We start from the raw sequence: 27,477 nt of genomic DNA, 5'->3' as shown, positions 1-27,477 counted from the left end.
ACAGAGCAAAATACATAACAGTAGGCCTATAGCATGCATCATATGTTACCTTGCCTCTGGTACATGCGTCAATAATTATTCAAAAGGAAATGAAATATAAAAAAAAGCCCTGGTGCAGGACGAGGGCTGTGTTAACCTCACCAGATGTGAAGCCTGCCTGGGACACAAAGGTTTTCCAATCAGGGTTGTTAGTCTTTGATCGGAGTTGCTGTCATCAGACCTTAGGTATTCAAAAGGACTTGGCCAGTATCTTCTCTATGTGGAGGAGCTGAGGCCTGAAGCCGAGGGTGCTGGCTTTTCATCGCTGTGCTCACAGGTTTTAACAAGTTTTTCACATAATAACAATATATTTTCACGTTATAACAATATAGTTTCACATTATAACAATATAGTTTCATACCAAAATGTGCTAACTTATATTGTAAAAACATGAAAAGTTACTTTTTATTTTAAGCATAAATTACCGTGAAACTCTTCACATTCTTACAATATTAATTATCACGTTATAACAGAAATTTTTTCAAGTTTTTACAATGTAAATGATCACGTTTTAACATGAAACTATATTGTTATAATGTGAAAATGTATTATTATAAAGTGAAAAACTGCTTGTTAGAACAATAAACTTTTCACATTATAACGTAATGCTGATCCATTATTTTTTTTCCTGATGTGGCAGCAATACGCTTCCATAGTTTTCTAGTTCAATTTAATATTTTTGAGTATTTTTACTGTTTTTTTCTGCATTGGGTCGCCTACTGTTACTTTTAATACTTTAAGTACATGTTCCTGCTAATACTTACTTTTACTGGTAATATTTACTTTTACTTCTCAAAGAGTATTTTCATAGTGTGGTATTAAAAGTCTAGTTGTCATAGTAGGATGTGAATACCCCACCACTGGATAAAAAGTAGGCTGGCATGAAAAACAAACACTAAAGTGGAGTATGCTTGCTAAACCATGGTGGTTGTGTGATAAATGAGTATTTGTGTTATCCTGAGAGAGCCTAGGTAAATTAATGTTAGTGATACAAACTGTAGAATAAAAACAGTCACTGCGTCACTGTCTGTTGACCGGATGTATGAAAACTGAGCAGCCCGTGAGAAGCAGTCTAAGAAACCCCTTACATGCAGGCAAGAAGCAGAGATCGCGACGTTACGTCGTAGCCATTTTGTTTCACCGGGAGTAAAGAAACCAACCTGAAAAGCACCGGCGTCAATATTTTCCTTTATTTGGAGCACCTTCAACACGGCGGATCAGCATCGTGCACCCAAGTTTAGATTCGCATGGTGAGTACACACCGAGCTGATCGTTACAGAACGGAAACACGCTGTGTTTTGTTTGTGAGTTACCGGCCAGTGTTAGCCACGGAGCAGCTCGTTTATATGGCTAGCCGGCATTTTGAAAAATGGGCCCGCTTTGATTCACCGCCGGTTAAACGGATGTGGTATGCATGGTTAGTGTGCACCAAATGTGGGGGATTAAACCAACACCAGAAAATATACAGTCGTGTGGTTTATTTGCTAACATTACTCTTATATAGTTTGCACGTCCACGCGTGTGGCGAAGACTGGGGCCTGTGAACCTCATGCGCCAGCGATGCTAGCTAACATCAGCTAACAGGCGTGGTGGATGTTTGGAAACTAGCTTGATTCAAGCGGAGATGTTTTTATGTTAGTATTTTTGTTTCATTGCAGTTAAGTGAGAACGGTAGTCGCCTTTTTTTCCCAAATGAGTGTCAAAGTAAATGAGTAAAGTCAAAGCCATACATGTGATCCAAATGGTGTTTCAGTTTCAGACTTGAGTGTAACATTAGTGATCACACACGTTTTTACCACCGTTGCAGCTCTGTTAACATTACAGCTTACAATTACTGTTAACCATAGGCATAAATTATTATATACATGTGTATGTCTTTGCTCCATCGTTTGAATTTGCCCTCCTTATGTCGTAGATTACCTTTGTTGCTTGCGCGATTTTCCTTATATACATAATTAATGAGCAATGTGAGAGTGAGGCTGTAACGTTATTTAAGATTTTTAGTGCCAGCCACTGCTTTTCTATCCAACTGTTGTGCACACGACATCATGAAACACAGCAGCCACTCAGGCATTACAGTCTATCAACAGTGTCCTCTCTGGCGCCAAATCGCTCTCCTCATGTGTTGTTGCTCTTGTAACTTCAGCTGTGTGTTTGGTAACTCTGCAATAATCTCATCCGTACAGATGTCTGGAGACATGGCCACAGATCATGTAAATGGGAATGGTACGGAGGAACCCATGGACACTACAGCGGAGGTGACCCGCTCAGAACACTTCCCAGCTTTACTGGAGGCTGGTTTACCTCAGAATGTGGCTGAGAAGCTAGATGAACTTTACGTTGCAGGTAAGCAGAGGCTCAATCTGTGTGGGGTGAGCTCTCCCGTTGTTCTTGCCTTTACCTGCTTTGAGAAAAACATGTTCATACAAATGTAAGGCGTCACCATGCTGTGGATATACAGAACTTGTCAGAGATGTGCAATAACTGAGGATTATCTAGTGTAATTTAGCATGTCCAGAAATACTTCTGTATTGTGTGGGCAGTAGTGGCAGAAGTACTAAGATCTATCACCTAAGTAAAAGTGGCAATGCCACAGTGTGAAAACTTTCTGTAAGTTAAAATCCTACATTCAGAATTGGATTAAAGTAAAGTAAAGTGATGTATTAATGTGTTCATCACTGAGATGTTGCAGGTGATAACAGTGAGGCGCATTGTAATTACTTGATATACTTCTGGGTAGTTTAATCTAAAATAATAAACCATGAATTGTCAGTGTTTCGTCACATAACGTACAAGTACCTCAAAATTGTACTTGAATTACAGTACTACAATAAATGCACTTACTTAGATTACACCACTGTCTGTAAGGCCATTGTCATTAAATTCTACCTTAAAGGATATGGCTGGTGATGTTCCTTCTCTGTTTTGAAAAAGGGAGTAACACATTGTTCATTTTGGTGTTTTCGTGTAATTTATTGATGACAAAAAAATATTGACTAACCTTTAACCTTTCAGTATTGATGGCTTTCAACAATGGTGTCCTGGGAAATAAAAACACCATTTACTCATTGTCAGTAGCGCAATTGGCCAAAACCTGTAATCAAGGCGTTGTTTTAAGTTGGTGTGCTAATCATTTTGAGCTGCTGGATGTCAGAGTGAAGCGAGTTGTTTGCAACTAAAGGAGAGTTCCTCTAACTGCTGGTTTGGCTTGCATCTTTTCCTGTATAATAATAAGTTACCTCTGTGTAGATTAAATCATGAGAGGCCAATTTCCTTGCCGAAGTCAAAGTATTTACTATTTTGTCCGCACTTACTTATTTACCAATCAGTGAGTTGATTCAGATCTAACTGTTGTCATACTGTTAAATATAGAAACTGGATTGAATTGGTTTTAGCCAAAAAGCGTTCCAAGAAATGTAAATTGAAGCCAGCTGGTACTGTGACATGCGTAGAAACAAAAGAGCAGCTGTCTGTCTGCAGCAGGTGTGACTCTTTGAGCATGAGCCACAAGGATGTTCTCCAGAGCACAGTTAAATTGAACGTACTGGTGGTAGAAACAGTAGCGGTTAATAGAAAAGGAGGGTTTTGCTTAAGTGTCTTACTCTGTTGAATTTTTAAGTAACACTGTTGTTTGATTTGTACTAGTCGACTTATGCTGCATGTCTTGAGGAGATTTGATTGTATTGAAACTTGGCACTGTATGGGGCTGTAAAACATTAACATATGTGATAATGAAACTTTGATGGAATCGGGTCATTGTGCTTTCAGATATTTTCTTCAATTCATCCTGGTACAGATCACTTATTATTAATAAGCCTAGATTGTGCAACTGTTTAACACCTGCATGAGTCACACGTCCTTTGTCTGCCAGTGCTAACCTGCCCTGATGATCAAGTGTTTTTCTTCTTTTTTTTTAACACCACATTTACTGTATTTTTTGTTTGCTCATTAGGCCTAGTAGCACATAGTGACCTAGATGAAAGGGCTATTGAAGCTTTGAAAGAATTCAATGAAGAGGGAGCCCTGCAAGTGCTGGTCCAGTTCAAAGAGAGTGATCTGTCACACGTGCAAGTAAGTTTAATCATCTGAAAGATAGCTGGGTCTTTGCAAGTGTTGTTTTAGGACACTACATTGCACACTGTAATGTCATTTTATTTGTGCATAAAATGGGGGTAAATATCCACGTTCCTAAAACAGTTCTTGTCTCTTTCAGAACAAAAGTGCCTTTCTCTGTGGGGTGATGAAGACTTACAGGCAGAGGGAGAAACAAGGGACTAAAGTTTCAGATTCCACTAAAGGACCAGATGAGGCTAAAATCAAAGAACTCCTGGACAGAACCAACTACACACTTGACGTCACAACAGGCCAGCGGAAGTATGGCGGGCCCCCACCTGAGTCTGTGTACTCCGGTGCCCAACCCAATGTTGGAACAGAGGTACACTTTGTCATGTTTTGTTGACAGTCAGCCAACAATTGAAGCTGAATTTTTGTTCTTTAGAGTTATAATAATTGTTTCAACAGCTTTTTACTTTAGCTCTAGTCTGTACAGACATTATGAATGACAGGGTTGAGCTGGATTTTGCATTGTCTTAACACGTTAACAAAATAGCTTTAGATATATATGTATATACAGAAACAAAAATTCAAAGGAAAACATGTTAATTTATGTCTTTTGTAGATTTTTTTTTCTTTTTCAGTTTTTCCTCCTTAATACACAGAGATGTAGTTGAGTCCGTAAACATAATGTGTGTATCTTTTAAATGTCAAATTCTTCTTATCTCTTAGATATTTGTAGGAAAGATTCCCCGTGACTTGTTTGAAGATGAGCTGGTTCCTCTCTTTGAGAAGGCTGGGCCTATCTGGGACCTCAGGCTAATGATGGACCCACTGAGTGGCCTGAACAGGGGCTATGCCTTTGTCACTTTCTGCACTAAAGAAGCGGCCCAGGAGGCAGTGAAGCTGGTAAGTTTGTCGGGAATGCTTTTTTCACTAGAATAGTCTTCTTTGGAAAACTGAAGTTGGAACAAGAATCAAGTCAGGAAATGGTCCACTTAATAAACTAGAAGCCTGGATTAAATTGTCAACCAGAGGACAAAAAGGAATGAGCATGTGGATGAAAATTGTTCTTGTTTTTTATGTTAAGTATTAAGTTTGTCATAAAAGTGTTCCTTCTCTTAGCAAAAAGTTGGAAGCAGTTGAATTTGCTCGGTATCTTCCACCATCATCACATATATGGTTGATTGTGTTTTTTAACAGTGCAATAATCATGAGATTCGCCCTGGCAAGCACATCGGGGTGTGTATATCTGTCGCCAACAACAGGCTATTCGTTGGCTCCATTCCCAAGAGTAAAACAAAGGAGCAGATTGTTGAAGAGTTTGGTAAAGTCACAGGTAAAAAAAAAAAAACATGTGATTGTGCTCTGTAATGCACTGCTGCTTTAAAACATCTTTGTAAACCTGATTACATAATCTCAGAAAACATCTCTTTTCTGTCTGTGTATAGAGGGCCTCAGTGATGTCATACTGTACCATCAACCTGATGACAAAAAGAAGAACCGAGGCTTCTGCTTCTTGGAGTACGAAGACCACAAAACGGCTGCTCAGGCTCGCCGGCGGCTAATGAGCGGCAAGGTGAAGGTTTGGGGCAATGTGGTGACAGTAGAGTGGGCAGACCCCATTGAAGATCCTGACCCAGAGGTCATGGCCAAGGTGAGCTTTAACAATCGCCATGTAATGTGACAGAAAACAACTCAGTTTGAAAGAAGGAATGGTATTTGCAAAGTTGATGGCATAGAGCACTCATTCAGGAATGTAACAATGGCACATATTGTAAACATTCTGCAGGGTGAGATCTGACCTTCTCTCGTCCCATGTTGCAGGTGAAGGTTTTATTTGTGAGAAATCTTGCCAATGGTGTCACGGAGGAGATCCTGGAGAAGTCCTTTAGTGAGTTTGGAAAACTGGAGCGAGTTAAGAAGCTTAAAGACTACGCCTTCATTCACTTTGAAGAGAGGGATGGCGCAGTGAAGGTGTGATTTTGATTTTTAGTTTTTGTGTCCTTTAGTTTGTCAGCTTGAATCAAGAAAATAAATTGATTGTTGAGCCAAGGACATTTGCAGGAGTTAACAAAGGTGTCTAACTTGCTGCTTTCTCAGGCGTTGGAAGAAATGAATGGGAAGGAGCTGGAGGGAGAGCCCATTGAGATTGTTTTCGCCAAGCCACCAGATCAGAAGAGGAAGGAGCGCAAAGCACAGAGGCAAGCAGCCAAATCACAAATGTAAGAAATGTCTCAGCAGGTCTTCGGGATCCCATCCTCTGATATTTTGCTCAGCATTTTGTTGTCTTGATTCTTATTGCTTGCCTTCTTTCACCCTCATCAGGTACGATGATTATTACTACTACCCTCCCCCTCCCCACATGCCGCCTCCTGTCAGAGGCCGAGGCAGAGGCGGCAACCGGGGTGGCTATGCTTACCCCCCTGACTACTACGGTTATGAGGACTACTATGACTACTATGGCTATGACTATCACAACTACCGTGGCGGCTACGAAGACCCCTACTACGGGTACGACGACTTCCAGGCCCCAAGCCGAGGACGGGGCGGCAGCAGGGGCTCCCGGGGAGGATCCTCTCCAGCCAGAGGACGGGGTGGCGCCGGGGCACCCAGAGGCAGGGCCAACTTCTCCCAGCGGGGGGGTCCCGGACCAGGCCGCGGTGGGCGGGGAGCAAGAGGAGGCGTGCAGCCGAGAGGGCGAGGAGGGGTACGTGGTGCTCGGGGTGGCCGCGGTGGAAATGTAGGAGGAAAGCGCAAAGCTGATGGGTACAACCAGCCAGATTCCAAGCGTCGCCAGACCAATAATCAGAACTGGGGCTCTCAACCCATTGCTCAGCAACCGCTCCAAGGTGGTGATCATTCTGGTAACTATTCCGGTTACAAATCCGACAACCAGGAATTTTATCAGGATTCTTTTGGGCAACAGTGGAAGTAAACCAGTAGGGCTTTGATAACAAAATACGTGTTTATTGTTTTTGTTTTTGTCTTTTTATTTAGAGACTTGATCTGATTGGCCCTCAATCCCATACGGTTGCCTGCATTTTTTTCCTCAAAATTGGTGACATCTGGCAAGATATCTTTCTGTACATATTTTAATAATCCGCTTGGACTCAAACAGTAGTCACACTCCCACCTGTTTCTGGCGAACTGGTTTTTCTTTTTTTTTTCTCCTTTTGTTTTTTTTTTCCTCTTTTTTTTTTTTTTTTTAAGATGGTCGTTTAAAAGATTTTCCATAACAACGTTTGAAAAAATTTTTAGATGCAAATGTGCTCGAGCTGTCTATTTGGCTATAGCTTTATGTATGTTTTTAGAGATTCTGGTTTCCATGTTTTAAGTAGCTAACAGCAACAAAGCATATGTCTCCTAAACATGTATTTAAAACAAATGAAAATACAATTTGTATTGTCACAAAGTAATGCGTGTCTTGTTATTGAAAAGAAAAAAAAAAAAAAGGACCGTCGTAGTCCTATTTTTTGGCTTTACATTTTGGCTTGTATTCTTTGCTGTTTGTCTGCTTTAATAAACATACACGCACACGTGTACAAAACCTCAAATTGTGTTGCAAATTCATGTTTCGGCAAATTCTCTCTTCAAATTGCCTTCAAATTTAAGGCTCCTTGTGGAAGAAAATGGACTAAAGGTTTGCCAATGTTGGCCACATGCTACAGTGTCACCTTGCATGCCATCAAATTCCAAATCACCTACTTCTATAGTCGGCATCTCTCAAGTGCTCTGTATGTGTAGTGACATACTTCATCCTTATTAGTTCCTCTCATGTCCAAAAACATAAATGTATCACAAATTGGTGTCCTAAATTCACTGTCAATGCAGCATCAATAGCAAGCCCCTCCCCCTACAAGTCTGCCATACAAGTCCCTTTTGTACCAATCGGGGGAATAAAAGCACAATTTGATTTATTAATGTCAAAGTGAAGCTTTTCCTTGTCCCAGAAGGATCTACCTAGCTGTTGAAGGCCTGGATACTAATCTTGCATGTCTATCTGAAGGATTGATATTGTGCTATTGTGAGAGATAACTGCCATGCATGATCGCTTGTAGTGTTTTTGTTCAGTTTGCTTTTATAGATTTAATGGCTGCTCTTAACCCCTCCCTTCCTCCTCTTCTCTCTGCCTGTTTTAGCGTGTCCACGTTTCACCTGCTGCACCTCAATTTAATTTACAATCCGAACCAGACCGATTCTCTGCTTGTCGTCCTCTTTAAGGCATTGACATGTGCATGTTAAATCGGAGGGTGTGCGAGTCTGTGGAAGTGCTTTGTCTTCTAATGTATGCAAATTCATGTTTTACTTGTTACACAGTTCCTCCTCTAATGAGTGAGTGTGTGAGCGCGAGGGACTCAAAAACAGTAGATGTGTGTAGATGTAATGTGATCCTGTTTTCCATTCTCTAATTGCTTCCTTTTGTTACCTGACTAGCAGGAAAAAGGGGTCGAGGCCGGTCCTGATGTGTCGCTATGAAGACTGACCAGTGTATGGCGTCACACACTGCAGGCTGCCAGTGGATGGGAATGGTAAGGTCAACTGACTCAGTGGTCCAATGGTATTCCAGCCTTTTTTTAAGGAGCAGATCTCCTAAAACTGCCATGTTCGAAGATAATCAGAAGAGCAAAACTTGAGCTTGCTTTTTTTGTTTTACAAAAGAGGTGACTTTTAAGTTTATAAGCCCTGTGCCCCCAGCCCCAAATATGCCATTTGAGACTTACTGAGTAGGAGTTCAGAATGGACATCCTCCTGGAAAAGTCTTTGCACTTTTTTGTTTAAGTTTGGAGTGGTTTGGTGGAATTTGATGCTTTTCTTTTTGTCTTTTGAGCTCTTAAACTACATCTTTTACAATGGACTAGACCTGATGATCTATGATTATCAGAGATAGTGTTGAGGTGTGATCAGCTGGTCTTGAAGGTCGGGCATTCCAGGAAAATGGTTCTTTAAGAACGTTAGCCACCAAGGGTCCGTTAACTACCTCAGTTTCGAGGACTGGCCTGCTCTGTCCCATTTTGTACTTGAGGAAACTGAGGCAGGGTTCGACCCCCCCCAAACTCCCACTCCACCTCAGAGATATGCACAGGCAACAACAGAGTACTTAATGGATTTTAGCTCTCAGTTGAGACTTGACGTAAGCTGCAGCTGCTGTAGACACGTTAGCTGGTCCTCCTGAAATGAGCCTGAACGAGCCTTGCTGTCTTGAGAAATGAACAGAGTGAATATGTAGTTTACAGACAGGAGTTGTTTTGTAACTTGTTACTTTTTCTTTGTAAAATCCTAAATGCCTGGAAACCACAGTCATCCTTTGTCTTCCACGATGGGAAAACTGTCTTTTGTTTTCGTTTGTACCCGTCGATGTAAGGATGTTTGCAAAGTGATGTCTCAGGCTGTCTGTTCTGCACAAACATCTGTGACGTCAGAGGTCATTCACGGATGACCACTGACATCCAGTCGCGCTACCTTTTTTTAAAAATTTTATTTAGTATTTTAAGCAGGTCTGGAAGAATATGAATTTATTTCCAGGTCCTGAAAAGTTTAAGAAGAAATTAAGTTTAAGAAACTAGACATGGCATGGAAAAGTTTTCATCGCAAGAAGCATGATTATACGTTTCACATTGTATGTCCCTGTAGATTATCATGCCATATATGTGGTTGTGACAAACTTTCTATAAACTGGTGTTAATTCGTGTCTACACATTATACTGGAAATCAAAATGTTAAGAATTTAAAGGAGGAATCCATCCTAATGTTAAGCTTTTGGGGAAAATAACAGGCTTTTAGTGATGTACACTTTAGGGCACATGTGGCTTCACAGGGTGTGTAATAATGTACCTGCAGAGCGCAGCTACACACGTTATTATCTACGGTACTTAAAATGATTTGATTGCTTGTGTAAATTGATCAGTGAGGGTTTTCTCTTGTGGTTTTAGCTAATAAAAATCAACTAAAATCCAGCTTTTCTGTAAACCGTCAATAGAAATTGGAGATGATTGTCAACAAATCCCACAAAAATACCAAAACCAACTGTGTAAATTAATCTCTGAATACTCTCTGACTGCTTGTCTGTAGCCGTCAGCTCCAAGCTCATTGGTTCCTGCTGAAGATGTCATTAAAACCATAAATATATAGTTATGTTTAAAACAAAAAGTATGTCACTGAAATAGCGCATTTGTGGGGACTATTTTCATCTGCGGATTAATACACATTTGGTGCTCTAGTGAGTTTTGGGGCAGCAGGACGGTGCATGTGGGTCAAAATAAACCACAGTGTGTGTGTTCATGGTGATGAAGGAACATGTCACCCAGTGCAGCAGTGTGGTTTATTGATGTGTTTTGGACAATAGAGCTCTGTGGCACAGAGGATCAGGCTGTGATACACACAGTATTTGTCCGTGGACACATTCACTGTTGGTTTTGTGCATTTTATGGGATTTGTTGATAACACGAAACATCTAGAGTATTACCAGACTTGTCCGTTTAAATGATGCGAGATATTTACAATCACGTTTTGGTGTCGTAAAGTCACAGCGTATGGAGCACTTTATAGGGCTTACAGTTTACATCATTGTTAGGCAGTCACACAGGGAATGTGCACAGAGATCTATGTCTTCACTCATATAATGTAATGCACCCACAAGATGTTTGAATTATGAAATGTGGCCATGGCTGTATAGCAATATTTATAGTCCCTGTCTTTTTATAACTCCAGTGCTTTTCTGGGAGTGGTAAAGGGCATTCTGGGAATTGTAGTTACATAATGAAGTAGTGCAAATTTACTGCATCACAAAGAAACTTTTCGAATGGATTATATGTTACAGACTTACATGGTTTTTGATGGTGACACTGTATTAGGTTGGATTTCTCCTTTAAGCTCTTTTTAAACATCATTAGTGTATAGTAGTCTTTTGCCTTTTTGTGACATTTGCCATGAAACGCAGTGTCTTTGAATCTCACTCATGTTTAGCGTTCTTCAGAAAGGATTGTGCAGCTTGTTCTTCTCTTTTTACCAGGTTTGTGAAAAAGAGCCAGATTTTTTTTCATGCTAGTATTGACTCTGTTGGATTCCCAAATACAAGAGTCAAGAATGATTTTATTTTTTTTTTTTCATTTTGTTTGTTTTTGCTAACAAGTGTGTTTGCATTCTTGCAAATGAATTGTTTTATACTGTACAGTGAGGTGAGTTAAACCTATTTTTCTAATAAAGTTATTGACTTTAAACTGGGCTTGTGTGTTTCATTGTATTGCAACTGCCATTCTTTGTAAATATGTTTGATTTGGATCATGGATCAATCACGAATTTTAGATTTCTATTTAAATAACTAATAAAAATCTAGGTTAACATTTTAGAGGTCCTGAAAATGTTTACTTGTGCAGGTCTATAATATTTTCTGCGTAACTGTAGTGCTGGTTTTAAGCTATCTATATGTTTTCCTTAAACCTACAGACAATCCTTCACAAATAAAAACAAAATAAGTGGGTTTGTTGTACTTTTATTAAATCATTTGAAAAATTAATCTGTATTGGCTGAGAAGTATAAATAAATGTTCCCCTACTCTGATGATTTTACAGCCTCTAGTGGTGGAAACCATACTTGGATTAAGATCTGTCCCTTAAACATGAAGAGAGACCCCGTGTATCCACACATCTTCAAATCACAATAAACAATGTGTCATGGGAATTTTGAAATTAAGTCATGAAATGTTTTGGAATGAAAGCGATCACCTGATTACTAATACGTATTTGTTGATATTTCTCATTTGTGGGACCATTAAAGGTGTAAAGGCATCTTATCTCTTATCTCTAGTCCCAGTCACTTCTGACTATGGATCGCCTTAACGGAAGTGGCGTTATTTGGATTTAGGGTTGCCATGTCCGCTTAGAAAATACACGGTGCGTTTTTATCTTTTATCAAGTAAGTCATGACTCCAATACCAATTATAAATCAGTACAAATGCAGTACACAAAGGGGGATTAAATAGATTCTTTTTTAATATTTAATTTGCCATAACACTGAAATAGAGCTTAAACACATAGATTTGAAAATAGCTGTAAAACAGCTGGTTATTGAGTAATCACTTAAAAAAGGCAAATATATTTTGTTAAATAACAGTGAACTGAATGTTTTTGATTATAAGTTGGACAAAATAAGCAATACATGATGTTAGACTTCACAGACTGATTCACAAGACGGAGAAAATCATTTGAAAGCACCTTTCAGTTGCAGCCCTGCACTAGTAATGAATAAAGTCCACATTTTTTCTGTATGACATTTAGAAATGTAAGCACATTTTCTTGTGCCTAGCCTGTATAAACAAAGATCAAATCTGGCAATTCAACCTTCTGTTTAACTTGCTTGTAACTGTAGCAAAATAACGCAAATATAGAGGTTTAATGAAAGTAAATCATTTTATTTTGTCTTTTTCAGATGAATGGGTAATTACGATACACGTTATTTGATTAGTGTATCATTGTTGGCCATATAATCCCATTAAAAACTGTATGTGAAGACGATTAAAAGTCGTAGTTCTGTCTTTAAAAAACATCTCAAGATTAATTTACGTGCATCTCTGGCGGATCTGGCAACCCAGGTCGGATTAGAAAACATTCCATCTGTCAGGGAAGTCGGTCGGGACTTTCAAAAAAAAAAAAAAAAAGGAAAACATGAAGTAGACACTTTGGAAACTTGAATTTGTGACTAGTCTGGCCGACAGCCGAAGACTGTGCTTGTGGATAAAATGTGTTGTGTTATATGAAGAGGTGCTCCGACAGTATTGTCGCCGTAAGTTTGTTCTAGTAAAACTAACGCCAACTGCTAGCTAGGTCAGCTAACTCGGACAAGCTGTCTTCGACGTAGTGTAAACTTAAGTTACATTTTAAATGGCTAACCTCATTTTTACCAGGTATAACTCATTAAAACAGGTAGAGTCACTTATGGTGTCGACTTGCTATATGGAATATGTGTATGTCGACAGGTCCTTCGTAAGGATGGCGGGTATTTTATTAACATATTTGGAGAATGTGAAGCGGGGACTGAAGATTGACGTCCTGAGAGAAGCCGGACGTCAGTATCCAGTCTTCTGCTTCCTGCTGCTGTCTATGGTGGCTCTGACTTTGCTGCTCAACAGGTAAACTCCAAAGAAAAGAACTGAAGTAAAAACAGTGTGTTTAATGGGCTTATCTTTTCTGGGTTATCTCTGGACAGTGTGTTGGACGTGATGTGTGGTGCAGTCAGGAGTGTTGCAGGAGAGTGTCAGATTATCTCTGAACACTATGAGTCATGTGATGTCTGGAGGAGTCTGACCTGCTGCTCCTGTCTTATCAGGGCAGAGCTGTTATACATCTTTGTCTCTAACAAAGACACTGAGTAGGTTTAAACTGTGATTTTGCCAGTCCATAGTATGTCTTTCTGACCTTCTGTTTCTGTTATGGGGTTTGAAGAATAGCTTTGCACAAGCAACACCCTGCCTGTTTATTTCAGCTTGTTATAGGCGTTATTGTGCCCTTACACTGGAACAGCAACCTATTCCTATTTAAATCTGCACATGTACTGATTACCAAGCTTCCACTTTCTTCTACCTATGACTGACGATTTCTTCTGTTCTTACTGACCTGTTGCTCAGAGAGATCTTTGTCTATTTCTGCCCTTTCAGTTGTATGGTTGAACTGTTGTACAGCATTTTGTGTGCATGTATCAAACAAACCCTTCACACAAAGTAACATCTATTCGTAAAGAGGACTTTGTACAACTTAAAAACATCAAAGACCATTCAAACATATAAAGTAGTCCTCTCAGACATCTGAGTGTACCCAATCAAGCTTTGTGCAGGAGATAACAAACTTTTCAACTGTAAAATATATGCATACATTATTAATTAACAGCAATGATAAAAATGAATTCCAGTATTCGATCCAGGTCTGTCTAGTTTTTAGAGGTGTTTACTGTTGATGTGTAAGGGAGAGTTACAAAGACATTTTAATTATTTATTGCACTGATTACTTAATGAATAATATGACTTTAGCTGCAGCACAGGTGCAGTGTACAAAACCATAAAATCTTATTTCTCATCCAATATCAATCACGTTATTGAAAGATTAACAAGTAATAGGTCTATCTGCAATTTTAAAAACTGATGTCTTCAAATGTCTTGTTTTGCCTGATTAAAAAGTCCAATATAATATGATAGAAAGAGGGCTGTCTGTGTTTTTAAAGGTATTGAAAAACATACCTTCATGGTTTCTAAGTACCCTGGTACACTGTAATACATATAATACCTACAAACACAGGGAGCTGCCCCAGAGTCAACACTGATTACTGTTACTTTTTATTATTTGAGCAGTTTTAGTGAGTATCTTTGGGTCATTTACATGTGTTTTAATCCTGTATAATAATCTGCCTCTAGGTATATCCACATCCTGATGGTCTTTTGGTCATTCCTGGCTGGTGTCGCTACTTTCTATTGCTCCCTCGGGCCGGAGTCCCTCATACCAAATATCCTCTTTACCATAAAGCCAAGAAACAAAGTAAGTCAGAAGCCTGAGACATGTAGCTGAGAAGTATGTGAAGCCTGGTTGATATTTATTTGACTGTGAATCACTGCATGGAGCAGTGGGGTGTAGCATTCACACAGATGTTTTCCCTGTTTTATGTATATATTGTGTGATATAACAGATTGAGGAAACAGTTGATTCCTTTTTCCTCCGACAGCGGCAGGAGCAGGAGTTGTTTCCTCTGGGCCACAGCTGTGCCGTGTGTGGGAAGGTCAAGTGCAACCGTCACCGGTACGTTCACAGGATTTATCGTCAACAGATAAATGCTTAACGTAATTCCTAGTGAACAGACACACAACTAACAAGTGCATGTACATCTACTCCATCGTTTCTTTACAATGGTGGATTGTAACTAAGCACATTTACTACTTTTATGCTACTTAATATTTATACTCATATATATTTCAGAAGCAAATATTTAAGTTTTTTTTTTCTCATCTACATATACATTTTTGATGCCTTTTGTTGATAGAGTTAGTGGAGAGGTAACAGAAAATGAGGCAGAGAGATGCAATAAAGGTCCATTTTCGGATTCGAACCGGGGACATTGCAGCTCTTGGTCGGCCAACTCCTCTGTGGGTCATTCCGTTTAAAACGGGAGGTTCTTGTCCACATTTTAGATTTTGATCAACCTCATGCATATGCAATGTAAGACCAGAACATCATGACATTTGATAGGGGCACAGGCAGAACAACTACTCTGCTGCATAATGTACAACTGTATTTGATTAGTGGTGGTGTGATACAAAATTTCAGGGGCTCTAACCTAAACATAATCCGATATACGACACGAGTGACAAGCCAAGGTTGCTAGTTGTTGCTTTTTTGAGATGCCAAAATTGTGATGTGGAAAATTTCCCTAGGACCATTGAAATTTGTGTGAAAAGGGGTTTTATATGTTGGCATTTCATGTGTAAAGGTGCAAGTTCCTTCCATGACTCTTTCTTTATTTTGAACAAGATATGAGGCTTCTTATGGCCACTTGACAAGCCATGCATATATTGAGCACAGAAAAAGAGAAACTGGGACCTCTCTGTTAGATCTGATAATAGGTGTCAGGTGTGATTGGTTAGGGTTGTTCTCCAGGAGCAGGGTTGGAGACACCTAAGATTATGTCATTGAATATATTATCAGCCTCCATCAGACAATGTTTGTTGGATGTCAGCTGTACATGTTCTGTCAACCATCCAAGCACCAGCTACCACTGGGAGGAGATTACTATAGAACCTGGATAGGAATAACAACAGAGATATTGAAGTGGCTTTTTAGCACTTCCATTTTGCAGTTAAGTGAGTGTATAATCAGCTGAGGAAAAGTCACCTTTTGCATCATTCTGTAACATTGTCCATGTGTCAATACTTAGGGGGACTGCCTGGGGCCCCAGAGCCACCTACTTAACACTTGTTTCCATTTTTAAGAGCCAATAATAAAAAAGCGACTTCTGCTTGTGCCTCTCAATCAGTTGAGTCTGTTTTACACCGTTTTGTCTATACTGCTACCAAATTTCATGGCAGAATGAGTTATATTTCTGAAGATACTGAACCATATAAATGGCATATTGCCAAATATGTTTTTTGGGGAGTGAAATTAATATTTCCAGTAGCAATGCAATTCTCAATATTCTGCCAAAATATTTTACAGAACTTAATTTTTGGTCTCAAATAGCATATTTATAGATAAGGTCTGAACAAAATCCAAACACACCAAAACCTTACAAGTAACTCCTGTTTCTTGACTCATACATTTTTCCACATACATTACATATAACCTGTTTATTAGAACTAATGATTTGTTATAGATTTAGCTTCCCAGCTGTACATAAAGTAGTTTAAATGAACTTAATATCAACCTCCTACAAACAGTAAACTGCTGCTTACAAAATAATGCATCAATGATAATAATTCAATAATAAAATATTGTTTCCACTGCATGATGAATACTTTTATTTTTGATACTTTAATTACATTTTCCTAACAATACCAAGAGGCATACATGTTTTTAAATTACTTATCAAGTGGGCGAGGCATGGGTGTTTTACTTATAATCTACTCCCAGTGCAGTCAACATCTTTTTCTCAGAAAATAAACACAATTTGAAGTCATTTTTAATTGGGATGATTATGTTCTTTTATGAGGGCTCATTACACTAGTTGCCACCTAGTGGATATTACTAAGCAGTACCGCTCCAGACGTTGACTTGTCTATTGATTCTTGATGATGGGATCCTGGTCAAGTCAGTTTATCTGTCATAAATAACGTCTCAATGAGTCATTCAGACACTCACTATTTCTTGTCTTACGACCCAACTCCAGCCGTCAAAGAAAAACGTAGAACAAAAGCAAAAACAAACCTTAGCATACAACGACAAAAAGTCAGCCATGGACACGTCACATTAGTATTTGGATGATAGCTGGAGTGAATAATTACCCTGGTGTTCTCTGTATTTCTCAAGTGTGGTGAGCTGAGATATGTTCAAGGAGCACATGCTGATGACATGCACAAAATGTTTGATTCTTTGCAGGCCGACGCTGCTCCTTGAAAACTATCAGCCGTGGTTGGACCTGAAGGTTCATTCAAAAGTAGACGCTTCAGTAGCAGAGGTACCTTAGTGGATGGATACATGTCAACAGTTTTACCCTATAAAAGATTATTGATTAGTTGTTGATATTACACTGACAATATAATTGAGAAATTTATTTTGTACCTTTTAAATGTGTTATCTGTCTATCTTCTGACATGTACTTAGAAAATGACATTTTAATGTGTCATCTGTGTCTGTAAAATTGGAATTCAACTGTTAACATAGGTAGTTAGGCAGTTTTTTTTAAATTTCTGACCTCTTCTAACTTTTGCTGTCCCCGACCTGCAGGTGTTCGAGTTAGTCCTGGAGAACTTTGTGTACCCCTGGTACAGGTAAGAAGAAAAAAGTGTGCCATCTTTCTTAATTGGTATAGAAAGACACGGAGAAGTTGTTATAAACTCCCTCCTCTGGTTTTCAGGGACATCACAGATGATGAGGCATGTGTGGATGAAGTGAGGATGACCTTTCGCTTCTTCGCGTCAGTGCTCGTTCGCAGAGCTCAGAAGGTGAAGCTTAAACACTCCTCGGCCTGCCAAAAAAGTGCAGTTACAGGAAAAGAAACATTTTTAAGGCTGTAACTAAAAACTTTTTTCATCATTGATTGTCTATCGATTATTTTCTTGATTATTGATTAATTGCTTTTTTGTAAAATGGTGAAAAATAATATCCAACAATCCAGCAGATGTATTCATATTGCTTAAATGGTTTGACCAACAGCCCCAAACCAAAGATAATTCAACTACAATCAATATATGACAGAAAAAGACCCTTGAATTTTCAGATTTAAGAAGCAGGAACTAACAGTTATTTTAGTACACCAGCGAATCACCCAAGTGACTAATCATTGGAGCTCTACAGATGTCTTTCTTTTGTAAAAGTTCTTGCTAATTTACATAGAAGAAGAAGAACAGTCAGGTTGTTGCTAGTCTCGCCACCAGACAATCAGAGATCGCCGCCTTCTGATAGTCTGGGGACACTGCTTTCTAAAGTGTGTTTAACACACCGGAGAAAACGGCCGGCATCAAAGCAGCGCCCTTTGCATTTTTTCAAAGGACACTCCCTCCCGGAAATGTGTGCTCCCCCTTTCCTTGTCCGCAAGGAAACAAACACACAGAGAGCTTGAAAATGGATGCTGAGAGATTTAACTCTGTTTTATCAAACGTGTGTTTAGTCCACAAAATTGTGGAAATGAAGGACTTATGGCGACTTTGTTTAAAACTTTTAATGCAGTCGGACTATGTTTATGAGCACAAGAGTTCAGCGAGCCACCGAAGGACCACCCTGCAGATTTACTATTGGTTCTGCAACGTAGGGAGTTTTTTTAAACTCTGAAATTGTATCCGCCCATCTAAACACAAAATCAGGGAGAAAGTCATCAGTTTTTAGTTAAGCAAAGCGTCTAAAGACTGACTTGTGAGTCTAGGTTGTTGCATTACTAGAAGACAACTTAATGGCTAATCTTGTACCTTAACATCTTCCTGAAGTGTACTTTACTGTTCATTGATCCTTCAGACTGGAGGATATACTGCTTTTGTTCTGTTTGAGCATTTCAACTTGATGAAGTTGATATAACCAGCAGCAGTAAAGTCACTACAGATGAAGAAGCAGCAGGTAGCTCAAGCAGACAGTTAAAAGTTAGACATTCAAATGCCAGTTTTATACAAAAAGGAGATTTAGGCATGATCCAGCTGGAGCATGTTGTTGTGTTGTTTAATCCTATAAATGAACTCTGTTTACTCTCTTTGACCAATTTTGCCCTGCTTTTCGACAGGTCGATGTTCCTGCTGTGTTTGCGGACAAAGTGATGAAAGCTGGAATGAAGCATATTGAAATTATTGCAAAAGCTCGACAAAAAGGTATACATCTGTACCAATCAACATCATAACAGTATTAACTGAACATTCCTGTTTTTGCAATGTTTTTAAAAAAAGTGGCAAATTTGAAAATATTATTCACTCAGTTATTGTAGGAGTACACTCACATCACTTAGTTTGGGTGCTGGGCTATGAATGGAAAAACGTCAGAACAAAGGGAAAGCCCACACACTCTCATTATGCTCCAAAAATCTTCATCAGGTCATCTTCAAGATCATCATCTTCAGATGACCTGATGAAGAGTTCACTCAATTATTGACATCACTCATTCTTTCACTCATATTTAACTTCTAGAGACACTGCCAGCAGTCAGTTGTTGAAAATGAATTAAAGAGATGGTGAAAGTTTCACCTCCCAGAACTAGAACTGTACCGTCAAAACTGCAGATAAAACCAAAAAGAAAATGTTACATGCCACCACATACACCTATGGCGATGTAAATAAGGATTATGTTTGTGCTGTGGTCATGCTGTTTATTGTGTTTGTTTTATTTACACTAAGAAATACTAGATATAGACATATTTCTGCTATCGTAAATCCAGTTCTCCCATTATGGTTATGGTGGAAATGCTAGTGTAAATTGTGTCAGGTAACCTTTGTTTGCAAGTGTTGATAATTGTTTGGTTAAACAGTCAACTGAGTTTAGTGTGCTCCTGCACTGTGTTTCTCTGCAGTGAGCAATGTGGAAGGTTTACAACAGGCAGCTCTGGATGAATATGGCGCTGACCTTCACATTGCTCTGCGCAGCAGAAAAGACGAGCTCCTCTACCTGAGGAAGGTGACGGAAATGCTGTTTCCCTTCGTCATGCCGCCCAAAGCAACAGACTGCAGGTAGGAAAATGCAAACCAGCCTGCAGAGACTCACTCACTCGCTGTGTTCAGGGAAGTTAGGTTTGCATCTAAAGGCTGGAGTCTCTGTTAATGACTGTATGATCAAACCAAATGATCATGCGTTAGAAGTTGTAACTGAGACTGAGTTGTCTTTGTTCAGGTCTCTGGCTCTGTTGCTGCGGGAGGTGATGGCTGGATCTGTCATGTTACCAACTATGGATTTCATGGCTGACCCTGTAAGTAGAACAGGGATAATATTTTTTTTGGCAGTGTGATGAATGAGCAGGCCATACTGCACTGTTCCAATACTGCACCTCAAGTGTTATTTGGCCTTACTTTTGAAGAACAACCTTAACTTCATCTGACCACAACATCAGTGATGTTAGATTTAAAACTACCAAGAGTCTCAAAATATGTGGGAATATTCTTAATATTTCTTTATTTTGTGTAAATTTTAGGGTCCCACAGGGTGTAGTGATCAGATGACACAGCATTAGAATAATATAACAGATTAATTATGTGAAAAACAAGTTTTCCATCTTTATGTTTAAGGTTTTACATTTTAAAATGCAACTTAATCCTGACATTAAGATAACATACATTTCTTGGTTTTGCAGGATACTGTGAACCTCATGGTGCTGATATTTGTTGATGACACTCCAGTAAGTTTAAAAAAAAAGCGTGTAAAGCATGTAAGCAATACTGATAATAGATTTAATCTGCTGTTCACAGTTTACGCATCTTCATTTGTATCTCCTCTGCATCTCCAGCCTGAACCAGCCACAGAGCCTCCATCTGCTTTGGTTCCATTTTTACAGAAGTATGCAGACGTCAGCAACAAAAAGCCGTCTGTGAGTACAACACTAGGAAAGAGACCTTATTTGCTGTACGCCGAAAGATTTCTATTAGATTGAAAAAAAAAAAAAAACATTAAAAGGTGAAATAAATCATCCCTTATTCTGCAGATTCTGACCATTTTGTCCCCCTTGCCACCGCTTAAAGGGACAGTTCACCCCAAAAACTCAACAGCAGTGTCTCTTTCCAGATCATGACCAGATTACTCAAAACAATTCACAGACCTTGTTGTGAGCAGTTTCATGCAGGAACTATTTTCTTTCTACCAAACTACGGTAGTGGAGAGAAAATAGTTCCTACATGAAACTGCTCACAACAAGGTCTGTGGATTATGTTGAGTAACCAGGTCATGATTTCTGGAAAGAGACATTGCTTTGAACACCACAAGCTTAGTGCCATCTAGTTTTATTATATTCTAGAGAAGGCAGACATCCTTACAATCTAGAATGATAAATAGCACTACAGGTAGGCGGGAAATTATGTATGTTTGACTTTGGGTTGAACTGTACCTTTAACATACAGTCTGTCTGTGTATCATCTTTCATTAATCTTTCCCTCTATTTTAACTGAGTATTTTTGAAACATTTCCTCTGACGAAGTAGCTATTACTAAACCTCTCCCTCTGGACACACAGGTACTGAAGTTGGACCTGAAGGAGATCAGGGACCAGCAGGATCTCCTCTTTCGTTTCATGAACTTCCTGAAGCAGGAAGGAGCCGTGCATGTGCTGCAGTTCTGCCTTACTGTGGGTAAGAACAAACCTCGCTGTACACTTAATCCTCTAATAAAGCTCAATGGCCTAGCTAGCCTTTAAATTTCAATTAGCCATGCAAGCCTGTAACAGTCTCAGTAAGCTAGTTAGATGACCTCTCAAGATCAACACATTTGCAAAATATACAATTTCCTTTCATTCATTCATTCAGTTTCTGACCGACTTATGGGTCCAACCTGTGCTCCACATGCACACGCATCACGTCTGGTTTTACAGAGAGAGACTCAGCAAGCTTCAGGAAGAATTCCTCTGTATTTATTGTAAACATGTCCTTGCAATTAAACTCCTGTTTCCAGGATAATTGAAATGCTCGCATTCACTTCAGCTCATAAACTTTGTATTTACCTGCAGCCATTTTCTTGCGAGTGCCTGTTCAGGATAGTGCATGTGCAGCTCTCAACAGAGACAAGAAGGAAGTGAGATGTCTCACTCCATAGCTACATCCATCAGCTCCAGAAAAACAATCTGTTTAATTCGTTTTTACCACCTGTCTGCTCCAGAGGAGTTCAATGATAAGATCCTGAGTCCAGACCTGAGTGACTCTGAGCTGCAGCGTCTTCATGGTGAGGTGCAGCACATCTACGAGACCTACTGCCTGGACGAAAGCATCGACAAGATCAGCTTTGACCAGTTCATCGTGGATGAGATACGGAACAGTAAGAGGCTACTTATATACCTAACTGTCAGTGCAGCTGTCACTACTTCATAACTCCAATATTTTTGTTATTAATATTTCACTTGAAAAGGTGCACTCCACCAATTTAACACACCAAGGTCAGTATAACAGTTTTAAAATCAGTGTGTTTATCCATATATGTGTTTGATTATGTAAATACCTTATCCTGATTTCAGAAACCTAGGTCAGCCCTATCCCATTTATGAGAAACCCGAATGGGGAATGGGGAGTGGGAATTATAAGTGTAGTGCAGCTGCTTTCAGGAGTAATATTAGCTCAGCATGTAGTGTGTGTTGAGAGACAGAGAGCAGGCAGCTTTTGGTGATGGGAGGAGAGAAGAAATAAGTAGCTAAGTCGTCAAGTGTTAGTAACAGTAGTAAATACACAGTGAAGTGTTTGATATTTCCTGTCCCCCTGTTTAGGTAAACATCACAGTGCCTGCACAAACAGACTGCAGTAATGAGTAAAGGGGTTGCTGGTATTTTTCATGTATATGGGGAATATGAATTACCCAATTTCTCTGTGCTCATGTAAACAACATATACAGAATATGAAACTAACCGGGATAAGCCTCGTACACGGATGATTTATGTCCATGTAAACACATTCAGTGTCCTGTGACTATATGAAGTCTGAAAAATAACTTTGATTATGTTATCTCAACTTGGCCTTTGATACTACAGATTTATAAATGAAACCCCGTGTTACCAACTAGGGGTATGGAGTTTGAAAGGTGTAGGCATTTATGAGGAGACACTTGAGTTCCATTTTGGGAATTGTAGTGGTTTTGGAGACTGGTCCATATTAGGGTCTAAAAGTCAGGCAATCTTGGCTTCTGCTGCTTCGACCATTCTTTCTGTCTTTCACAAGTCTCCCTTGTGGAATTGTGTTTATTTTTCTCCACTGTTTAGTGTGTTAGTGCAATAAGTGCAAAGGATGAATTTAAATTGATAAATTGTAAACTAACTTTGCTCTGTATATGTGAAACACTACCTTTCTGCCTGTTTAGAATGTAGTACTATCTGTGTATGAACTTTTGTAATGTTTTCCTGTTTGCCTCGAGTGTAAATATTCTAACTTTGTAAACAGAAAGGTGATAGCAGTTTAACCCCACGCTGTCTCCCTCTCAGTTGCCAAAGGTCCGTACACTGGTGTGGTGAAGCTGCAGACAATGCCCTGCCTGTTTGAGGCGTACGAACACGTGTTGTCTCTGCTGGAGAGAGTCTTCACCCCGATGTTCTGTCACAGTGATGAAGTAAGACCTGAAACACTCAGTTACCCACAAATCTGCTGGTCACTTACGAAGGTTTTCAAAATATACAGTATTTGTCTATTTCAGTGTTGCATATTAACAGAGTACATTTACACAAATACTAAACAATATGTGTGTCTTCTCTTTGTGTCCAGTACTTCAGATACCTGCTGAGGGGAGCAGAGTCTCCAGCAAGAAACTCAAGAATTAACAGGTTTGTGGTTAGTGTATAATTGAGACCTTTAATTTGCTTTTCATTATCTTTCTCTGTGTCAGTAATACCAAACAAAAAGTTCAAATTGGAGAAGGTGCTGATGAACACCCTACCTGAAAATGATAGGCTGAAGCTGAATTAACTTGGTTTTGTGTGTACCAACCAGTGGTCCAACATACTTCACTGTTTGTGCTGTAAGATTTAGAATTTCTTGGAAAAAGAAATTCATAATCCACTAAAAACATTCTTAATGGTAGTACTGTGAAAGGTGTTTTTAAAGTGTACCAGCTTTGAGTTTTGCTCACATCCCTTGGAGGTCTTTTGTCCAAACACTTCATCATCAGCCACTTGTGCATCTTATTCCAGAAATAGCTTCAGTCTGGATGAAAGCAGGTAAGTAGGTCTTCAGCATGTTACCTGGCCTCTCACAGTCTGCTGCCTGAAAGACACTGAATGCAAGCAAACAGCGTGCAGTTTGATGCATGCAGATACAGTATACATCTCACTGTAGGCTGCTCTCACAATCAAACAAATCATAACATCATGAGCTACTGCCGGGCTTTATGTTTGTTCACATGTTATGCTGATGCTTGCACTTTGATTTTATTCTCATGTTTGAAACAATGGACCTGTTGAAGGAGACAGCACTGACACTACAAGGGTGTTAAGAAGTCCTTTGTCCTTATAGTTAACTGGCAGACAGTATAGCAATGAAAGAGTTTGTCTCTGGCAGGGATCAGGTTTTTTTCTTTATACCTGAGAATGAGGTGTTTAGCCTCCATCTGAAGCTGACATGTCTGACAGGCAGTGTCATGTTGCATCACTGTCCTCTGTCAGTCATTGACAGTTGGAGTCCAGGTCAGGTGTCTTGACATTACAGATTTACTACTTCACCCCTTTCAAATAGTTTTACATTTTGATTCTGAAAAACAGAACTAATACAGAATCTGAGTTTCAGTACGACACCAAATCACATCTTCATCGTTTTCATATAAAATTCTTTCTACATTTAGCAAAACCAGCAGAACTTCTCAAATATTGTACTCAAATGTGAGTTTGGTTTTCTCTTGCCACCATACTAGCACATTCCCTTAATAAAATACAGTGTACATTTTGAAAGATTTGTTTTTAAATCATTAATCTGACCACACATTCAATGCCTTCTTTTGGCACTTGACAGATGGTTGCTCTTGAAGTGTTTTGATCAGTACCTTAAATTATTTAAGTTTGCTTCTCAGCCTTTCTTTTAAAATGAATATAATATAACAAGGAAGGATATGATCTTTCTGCTGTGACATATTTCCAGTCTCCAGTATTTTATTATTTCACAATAACAATGATAATCAGCAACATTTATAGACAGTTTTTCATTAATGAAATGCTGGTCAAAGTATGAAAATACAAGTGTAAATGTTCTACAAATAGGGCTGCAGCTAACGATTATTTTCATTGTCGACTAATCTGTCGATTATTTCTTCGATTAGTCGACTAATCATTTTATCAAAAACTGTGTTAAAATGTTGAAAAATGTCGGTCTGTCTCTCCCAAACCCCAAAATTATGTCATCTAATGTCTTGTTTCGTACTCACGCCAAAGGGTTTTAGTTCACCGTCATGGAAGAGTGTGTAAAGCTGCCAATATCTGAACGTAAGAAGCTGCAGTAAGAGTATTTTGGGGACTTTTATAGTACTTTTCTGTGAAAAATGACTTAAACCGATTAGTCGACTACTAAAATAGTCACCGATTATTTTAATCGTCGATTAGTCATCGATTAGTCGACTAATCATTGCAGCCCTATCTACAAACACAAATCTGCACCTTCAGAAAAAACTTGCTGATGAAACTTGATGCTATAATTACAAACAAACAGATTTAAGACACCAGGTTTTCTGTTTTTCTTAATATTATGAACATGGCGACCATTTTCTACAGAGCAACTGTTGTCTTCCTCAGCATGGAGGAGAGACGGATGAATGCTAAAGCCTGTACTCGCATTACTTTTTGTTCCAAAGGGATATTAAAGGAAGTTTTAGAGGTGACCATCTCAAACATCTTTGAATCTCTGATCCACCTCCCTCTCAGCTGTTGTAAAAGTCTGATTTTATGCCCTTTTTAAAAAAATTAGGACTTCCTTTAATGTGTCTGAGGACAGGAAAGTAATAACTGCAAATCTAATGACTTTGTCGGCACGTTGCCAGGTGCCTAATCATTTTTAGAAGGTTCTTTTCCATCGTCAAACTCAACTGCCTGGTTAAACATTAGAAATGAGTTTTGAGTGACTACATGCTGCTGTGGCCGCTGGATGAAAAGGCTTGTAGCTGTTCTGCATGTCTGCTGCTTGACTGATGTCAAATTGAAATGCTATATCAGCAAGTCATTTGACAAACGTGAAAGATGAATCTGCTTATTTACTTACTTATTTAAGCTACTGTTTTCCAACGTTTGAGCATGATCATGATGAAGAGAAGCACCAGGGGACAAAAGAATAGGCTAGAGGAGGGGGAGTAGTTTCAGACTACTTAGACCAAATAGATGAGATGTGTTTATGGGGTTGTGCAGGTTAGATGCTCTTAATGTATCAGCATATTTCTCTGTTCACCACCGTAGAAACCTGTCAAAACGAGGGGAGACATTCGGGATCAGCAGAATTGGCAGCAAAATCAAAGGTGTGTTCAAGAGCACGACCATGGAGGGAGCCATACTGCCACCCAGCGCCATGAACGACATGGACGATGACCAGGTGGGTGTTTCTTTTTGACGGGTAAACATTAAATCCATTCATCTCTTGATGTCTGTATAGTTATATGATATACCAAAGTAGACTATCAGCTTTGCAGTTTGCAAAGTGAGGCATGGGGTAACTTCATTCATGCATTTACATTCATTTGTCCTTTCCTTCAATGCATCTATCCATTTAATCCATTTGTCCATCTGCAGCCTTTTATCCATCATCAACCTTGTTATCCAGGCTTGCAAGCATATGCGTTTATTTATCATATCTAAAATACAGACAAAAATACACTAGGTAATGATAGATAAAGGGGTTTATCAAATTTTTTAAAGTCAAAGTAAAGTTGTAGATTGTTATTTGTTATTGCTTCCCTGTAGGTGGAGGAGGCAACTGTCGTGATGGAGGACGACTCTCCCGCTGAGCCGGCCAGTTCGGCGGGCACCCAGAGAAACCTTTCGGCCTGGAGCATCACCATCCCCTACATCGACTTCTACGATGACGAGGTCAAGAAGGAAAAGATCCCCGTCTTCTGCATCGACGTGGAACGCAACGACAGGAGAGAAGGTGAGTGAAGGGGGCGGTAAAACACAAGTCCTCTGTCGCTGGACTCATCTGGTGATAGAGTGTTACCTGAAAATGTTGTCTTCATCATTCATTTTGCTTTTTGAAACTTATCTGACTGCGTTTCTCACTTAAGATGGGGCGTAAGCCTCCCACCAATACAAAACATTTTTTCAGTTTGCAAAGCTGCAGCTATATACTGGTTTATATGTTGAATTTTCTGTTACTCTGGATGACGTTTACTGGCATATGAAATGTAATTTAACTCCTTCAAACCATAACATATCGTTACCAATTTGGATTACGTTTTTATTCTTGGTCCTGATTTGCTCAAGTCCATTTCACACTGCTGGTTAATTGCAACTCATGGAAGTACCGATTAGAAAAGTAAAATGATTAATACTTTTCTGCCAGCATTCCTCTCTTGCCTAAATTGAAGCAACAGTATTGCTTTTTATTGTAATACTTTCATAATATTCTTCAAAGGCA

General features: G+C 39.2%; 2 protein-coding genes across 8 annotated transcripts in view; both read left to right on the top strand.

Moving 5' to 3' along the window:
- Positions 1 to 1,126: 1,126 nt before the first annotated feature.
- LOC125896922 (heterogeneous nuclear ribonucleoprotein Q) lies at positions 1,127 to 11,294 on the top strand. 6 transcript variants are annotated; one of them, XM_049589894.1, is made up of 11 exons: positions 1,128 to 1,289; positions 2,226 to 2,385; positions 3,992 to 4,110; positions 4,253 to 4,474; positions 4,825 to 5,001; positions 5,296 to 5,431; positions 5,544 to 5,749; positions 5,920 to 6,069; positions 6,196 to 6,317; positions 6,421 to 6,959; positions 8,533 to 11,294. In XM_049589894.1, exons 1-11 carry the CDS (start codon positions 1,287 to 1,289, stop codon positions 8,556 to 8,558), a joined length of 1,860 nt encoding a protein of 619 aa, XP_049445851.1. In that variant the 5' UTR covers positions 1,128 to 1,286; the 3' UTR covers positions 8,559 to 11,294. The 6 variants fall into 6 exon arrangements, with proteins under 6 accessions (XP_049445849.1, XP_049445851.1, XP_049445850.1 ...); XM_049589893.1 differs by having other exon boundaries at positions 8,530 to 11,294; XM_049589897.1 differs by having other exon boundaries at positions 1,129 to 1,289; positions 6,421 to 6,802.
- Positions 11,295 to 12,696: 1,402 nt separating this feature from the next.
- The window catches only part of LOC125896954 (sorting nexin-14-like), a 30,005-nt gene continuing 15,224 nt past the window's right edge, over positions 12,697 to 27,477 (top strand). The window contains exons 1-19 of one of the 2 annotated variants that reach the window (XM_049589950.1): positions 12,697 to 12,873; positions 13,067 to 13,219; positions 14,495 to 14,615; positions 14,800 to 14,873; positions 17,163 to 17,241; positions 17,511 to 17,554; positions 17,641 to 17,728; positions 18,994 to 19,078; positions 19,771 to 19,927; positions 20,088 to 20,163; positions 20,545 to 20,589; positions 20,698 to 20,778; positions 21,417 to 21,531; positions 22,055 to 22,210; positions 23,361 to 23,485; positions 23,638 to 23,696; positions 24,063 to 24,089; positions 26,304 to 26,436; positions 26,805 to 26,991. In XM_049589950.1, coding sequence (XP_049445907.1) covers positions 13,080 to 13,219; positions 14,495 to 14,615; positions 14,800 to 14,873; positions 17,163 to 17,241; positions 17,511 to 17,554; positions 17,641 to 17,728; positions 18,994 to 19,078; positions 19,771 to 19,927; positions 20,088 to 20,163; positions 20,545 to 20,589; positions 20,698 to 20,778; positions 21,417 to 21,531; positions 22,055 to 22,210; positions 23,361 to 23,485; positions 23,638 to 23,696; positions 24,063 to 24,089; positions 26,304 to 26,436; positions 26,805 to 26,991 — 1,792 coding nt within the window. In that variant the 5' untranslated portion in view covers positions 12,697 to 12,873; positions 13,067 to 13,079. The remainder of the gene's footprint in view (positions 12,874 to 13,066; positions 13,220 to 14,494; positions 14,616 to 14,799; positions 14,874 to 17,162; positions 17,242 to 17,510; positions 17,555 to 17,640; positions 17,729 to 18,993; positions 19,079 to 19,770; positions 19,928 to 20,087; positions 20,164 to 20,544; positions 20,590 to 20,697; positions 20,779 to 21,416; positions 21,532 to 22,054; positions 22,211 to 23,360; positions 23,486 to 23,637; positions 23,697 to 24,062; positions 24,090 to 26,303; positions 26,437 to 26,804; positions 26,992 to 27,477) is intronic. The other variant, XM_049589951.1, reaches the window with a different exon arrangement.

This window comes from Epinephelus fuscoguttatus, linkage group LG11 (genome assembly GCF_011397635.1).
Source record: "Epinephelus fuscoguttatus linkage group LG11, E.fuscoguttatus.final_Chr_v1".
NCBI classification, from domain to species: Eukaryota; Metazoa; Chordata; class Actinopteri; order Perciformes; family Serranidae; genus Epinephelus; species Epinephelus fuscoguttatus.
This window is presented reverse-complemented; position numbering and strand designations above follow the sequence as displayed.